This window comes from Citrus sinensis, chromosome 4, assembly GCF_022201045.2.
Source record: "Citrus sinensis cultivar Valencia sweet orange chromosome 4, DVS_A1.0, whole genome shotgun sequence".
Lineage (NCBI taxonomy): Eukaryota > Viridiplantae > Streptophyta > Magnoliopsida > Sapindales > Rutaceae > Citrus > Citrus sinensis.
Genome location: NC_068559.1, coordinates 4,911,154 through 4,916,689, shown reverse-complemented (window position 1 = coordinate 4,916,689; position 5,536 = coordinate 4,911,154). Strand labels below are relative to the sequence as shown.

General features: G+C 37.0%; 1 protein-coding gene across 1 annotated transcript; it reads left to right on the top strand.

Annotated features, from left to right (window-relative positions):
- On the top strand, positions 1-2,994 carry LOC127901819 (uncharacterized). The gene is made up of 5 exons (XM_052439819.1): positions 1-347; positions 446-1,593; positions 1,938-2,274; positions 2,351-2,456; positions 2,557-2,994. The coding sequence occupies exons 1-5, from the start codon at positions 1-3 to the stop codon at positions 2,992-2,994; spliced, it is 2,376 nt and encodes a 791-aa protein (XP_052295779.1).
- The last annotated feature ends 2,542 nt before the right edge of the window (positions 2,995-5,536 follow it).

Genomic DNA, 5,536 nt, shown 5'->3' with positions numbered 1-5,536 from the left:
ATGGTTCATGATGCTTTTGAGCATTGTGATAAAAATCCTAGTTCTTTTAAGAATGTGCTTAAAGATGCTGAAAAGCCCCTATATCCGGGTTCAAAGCATTCAAAGTTATCGAGTCTAATGAAACTGTACAATATAAAAGGACTTTATGGTTGGTCTGATAGTGGGTTTTCAGTTTTATTGGAAGTGCTTAATGAGATATTGCCAAATGATAATAGTTTGCCTAAGTCCATGTATGAGGCCAGAAAAATAATGAAGCTATTAGGCTTAGATTATGAGAAAATACATGCATGTCGAAATGATTGCATTCTTTATAGGAATGAGTTCGAGAATCTTAGTGAATGCCCAAGGTGTGGAGCATCTAGGTGGCAAATAAGAAAAGATGGATAAAAAAAATTAGAAAGGGGGTCCCTAAAAAGGTGTTATGGTATTTTCCTATAATTCCTAGGTTGAAAAGAATGTTTCAATCACCACAAACTGCTGAGAACTTAACATGGCATGAAAATAAAAGAATTAGAGATGGCAAGCTTCGCCACCCAGCAGATTCACCAGCTTGGCAGTTAATTGACAAGAAATGGCCTGATTTTGCCCAAGAGCCGAGAAATTTTCGGTTCGCTTTATCATCTGATGGGATTAACCCACATAGCACACTTAGCACTACTTATAGTTGTTCGCCTGTTACATTGATAACATATAACCTTCCTCCGTGGCTGTGTATGAAAAGAAAATTTATGATGTTGTCTCTACTGATATCTGGTCCTAAACAACCTGGAAATGACATAGATGTATACCTAGCACCATTGATTGAGGACTTAAAAACCCTATGGGATGTAGGCGTTGATGTGTTTGATGGTTATAGGAAACAAACTTTTAATTTACGAGATGTGTTGATGTGGACAATTAGTGATTTTCCAGCTTATGGAAACTTGTCTGGGTGTATTGTTAAGGGGTATTATGGTTGTCCAGTTTGTGGGATAAACACATGTGCATGTTGGCTACCGCATAGTCGAAAAATGTCATATATGGGTCATAGGCTGTTTATTGAAAATTCTCCTAAGCCTTTGTATGGTACAAGTATCTTAAACTTGGTGGCTGACATTGACACCAAGTTTGGGAAAAAGGTCCAAAAAAAGCGTAAACGGGGTGAGGTTGAGGGTCACAATAAGGGTAAAGGTGAGGGTAACAGTAAAGGTAAAGGTAAAGGTAAGGGTGAGGGTGATGTTGAAGGTGAGGGTGAGAGTGAGGGTGAGGGTGAGGTTGAGGGTGAGTGTGAGGGAGATAATGAGATTGAAGGTGAAGGTGAGGGTAAAGGGGATGTAGCTCAGTTGCTGTACAAAAAGAGATCAATCTTCTTTGACTTAGAATATTGGGAACATTTGTTAGTTCGCCATCAACTAGATGTGATGCATATTGAGAAAAATGTATGCGAGAGCATCTATAGCACATTACTCCAACAACCGGGGAAAACAAAAGATGGAATTAATGCTAGAAAAGATCTTACACATCCAGACCTTAGAGAAAAAATTAACAAAGCATTGATTGTATTAGCTCCTGATGAACAAGACAAAGTCCTGCCCCCTGTCCCGTACACTTTAAGTAAGAAGGAAAAAAAAATATTCTGTGAAACCTTGCAAAGTGTTAAAGCTATTGTTCTAATTTTAGAAATATTGTTTCAATGGATGATTGTCGTCTTCACGAGCTTAAGTCTCATAATTGTCATACCTTGATGCAACAACTACTACCATTAGCAATTCGAAATTGTTTACCTCAAAATGTCAGATCTGTCATAATCGGGTTGTGCCTCTTCTTTAATTCTTTGTGTTCTAAGGTAGTAGAGCTCAATTCTCTAGACCAATTGCAAAAAGAACTTAGAATCACCTTATACAATTTAGAACAATCTTTCCTACCTGCCTTCTTCGATATAATGGTCCATTTAACAGTCCATCTAGTTGAAGAAGTTAGATTATGTGGCCTGGTTTACCTTCGATGGATGTATCCATTTGAGAGAGAAATGAAACCTATAAAGGGCTATGTACGCAACCGATACCGTCCTGAAGGTTGCATTGCAGAGTGCTATATTGCTGAGGAAGCACTTGAATTTTGTGCTGAATACCTTTCAAATTGTAATTCAATCGGACTACCTACTGGTTGTCTAATTGATTTTACAGTCGAAAGGCCACTCGGAGGTGCAAATATTAAGGTGGTTGATGGCCCTACATTGGCGCAAGCGCACCGATGTGTTCTGGTGAACACCCCCGAGATTCAACCATACATAGAGTATGTGACTGAAAATTTGAACCTCTTTTTTGTTAATTTTTTTTCAATTTTAATAATTCCGTTGGTATAATTTTAGGGAGCATTTGGCCTTATTGCAATCAACACACCCTCGTCAATTAAAAAAGCCTTTATGGTTGCCAATCGAGCACTCCCGTACGTTTGCTGATTGGCTGAAACAAAAGGTTAGATTAACTTCATTAGATCTAATAAAAGTATCTAAGTAAAAGCACACAAACTTTTCTCTTTCAACTAATTATTGTGATTTTATTAATTGAACAATAGGTAACAACTGATAAAGCAAATAATGTAGTGGTTGACGAAAAAGTATGGTGGCTGGCAAACAAACCCCGCTCAAGCATGGTTACATATGATGGCTACTATATTAATGGTTTTAATTTTGCTACAAGAGATCGGGACAGCAACCGCATAACACAAAACAGTGGCGTTTATGTAGTTGCTAACACTTTGCAGATTTCAAGTTCGAAAGACAAAAATCCTTATTCTGGGGATATGCCTTTTTATGGGGTTGTCAGTGAAATTTGGCAGCTTGATTATCTAGGGGTTAAGAACGTACTTTTCAAGTGCGATTGGGTAGATGATAGAGGGGTTAATGTTGATGAGTTAGGATTCACTGTAGTCAATTTAGATCGAATAGGCTACAAATCTGACTGTTTCATTCTAGCTCGTCATGCAAAGCAAGTGTTTTATGTGAAAGTTTAAGTTGAGTCTTAAGGCGAAAACCCAAGTGTTCAAGTGGATGGGAATTGCATTAAGAGGCTTTAGATGTAAGTTGGCCAATGAATATATTCTGCCCAATGCAAGCAACTTGAGTTCACTGAAAAAGCCTCCTCTTGAGTATGAAGGCATTAGAAAAGAGGACTGGAAGAGCTTTGTTGATAAGGTTTTATCTGAAGCCTTTCAGGTATGTTTAAAATTATGTTAGTTAGATAATATTATTGAGTTCATGGAACCATTTTAATCAATATCCGCTTTGTGCAGGAAAAAAGTAAGTCAGCAAAGGAAAAAAGAGCAAAGAATATGTACAATCATCACTTGGGCAGCACAGGATATGCTAGGTTATTGCATAAAAGAGTAAGTATAATAACCACTCTATACAAACTTATGACATTTTCAATACAAATAATAGGATGATTCATACCAGTTTTCAATTCAATTTTTGTTGAATTATTACAGCAATTGGACCTTGGAGTTACTGAGCGTGAGATTGACCGTAGTGAAGCCTGGTTATTGGCTCATAAGAGAAAAGATGGAACTTATACACCTGAAGTGCAGCAAGTGGCTGAGAGAATTGTAAGTTTCCATCACCACTGTCATTATTTAACTTATTTGTTTTTTTATTCCTAATTTTGATCAAATTATTTTTGTATTTATTTTGTAGAGTGAGCTAAGAAGTCAAGTTGAGCAGGGAACATTCCAATTCCAAGGACCGAATGATATCCTAGGTGAAGCACTTCAAAAGAAGCCTAATGGAAGTCGGGTGCAAAGATTGGGTTAATTCATCACCCCATCCATATATTTCAATGTCCCTGACCCCACGGAGTTGGCGCGAGAACGGAGAATGTATCAGGAGAGTTTTCAGTTTATGCAAGCTCAATTAGATCAAATGAATGCAAGGATCAACGCCTGCAACAACACTGAAGTTGGCAGTTCCAACTTTCATAACTCTAAAGGTGGTTGCAGTGTTAAGATGGAGATAGATCGTCGATCACCCAGCAAAGTTACTCCAAAGTCAGTGACTAACAACCCCAAAGCAACTCCAAAGTCAGTGACCAACAACCCCAAAGCTACCCCAAAATTAGTGACCAACAACAACCCCAAAGCTACCCCCAAGTCGGTGACCAAAGTTAGTCCAAAGTCAGTGACCAATGACCCCACTGTTTGTCCAAAACCTGACAAAAACATCAACACACCTCCCCTGCCATCCCCTGCACAGAATCCACTCCCAGTAGTTTGTGAAGCCACTTCAAAAATCACCCCAAGAAGATCTCCAAGATTAACTCCTTCAAAGAGAAAAGTGGATGGTCGAAGGTCTCTTACAAATGCCTTGGTATATCTGTATGAACATAAACGAACAACAAAGGAACCCGTTGTTGTAAAACCAGTGACAGCAAGGAAACTGGTTCTGAGAAAGAATACCCGTGGAGCTGTGAAAGCAAGAAAAGAGAACAAAAGTTCACAAATGAACATCTTTTCTTTGATGATTGAGAGCTCCCTGCCACGGACGATTATGATTGCCCATGATTTGAAGACTTTTGGTGTCTACTGGGAGAGCAGATTGAACGAGTAGATTTGCAATGAAGTCATTGAGTTTACAGAGCTCTCAAATTATGTTTTGGAAATATGGATCAAGTAAGAAATAAAAAACTTGATTTATGTTTTTACTATGTTTTCTGATTTTGCAAACTGTCATTTATTTATTTTTTATATTCATGCCATGAAAGTTTCTTTTTTTAATAGACACTTGTATGAAGAGATGGATAATGGCAGTGGTGTTATTCCAATTCAATTTGGATGCATAGCTAAGTTACACCCAAGTCAAGCAAGCTACCCAAATAGGTGTTCCTATATTGCAGACCTTTTGGACAAGATTCAAATAGCTCAAATAATTGTCTTCCCATATAACCCAGGGTATAGTTTATTTATTTTTGGTCTATTTTATTTTTTAACATAAATTATTTAAATTTATCTTGTAATCTGTTTTTTTTTTTTACTTGTTTGTTTAGTGGCCACTGGGTGCTAGTAGCAATTGATATGGTGAGGCGAAAAATTTATTATCTTGATCCATTAGGTGATAATCCTGATGATGAGTTGAAGCAAATGGTGAATGAGTAAGTTTAATTAGTTTACTTAATTCTTTATTAATTTTTTATGTTGTAGATTAATTTGTTGCATCTGTTATTTATTATTTATAGTGGGATAACAATGCATCAAGTGAAGAGTAATAAAAAGAAGGCTGTGCAGTGGGTCTCTGTGAAGGTATGAATGAAACAAAGTTATGATTTCCATTGTTACTTCATCAGTATATTTGAAACTAAGGTTATTTATTTATTTTTTAGTGTCCGAAACAAGCTGGAACCTTTGAATGTGGTTACTATGTGATGAAGTACATCCAGGATATTGTTCGCGATTTGTGAATTCTTGAAAACAATGTGAGTTTCTCCAAAACTTGTTTAATATTTGTTCGAAGAATGCATTGTGAAATGGACTTTCTTAAGTGAATTGTGAAGATGGTTAATGGTTG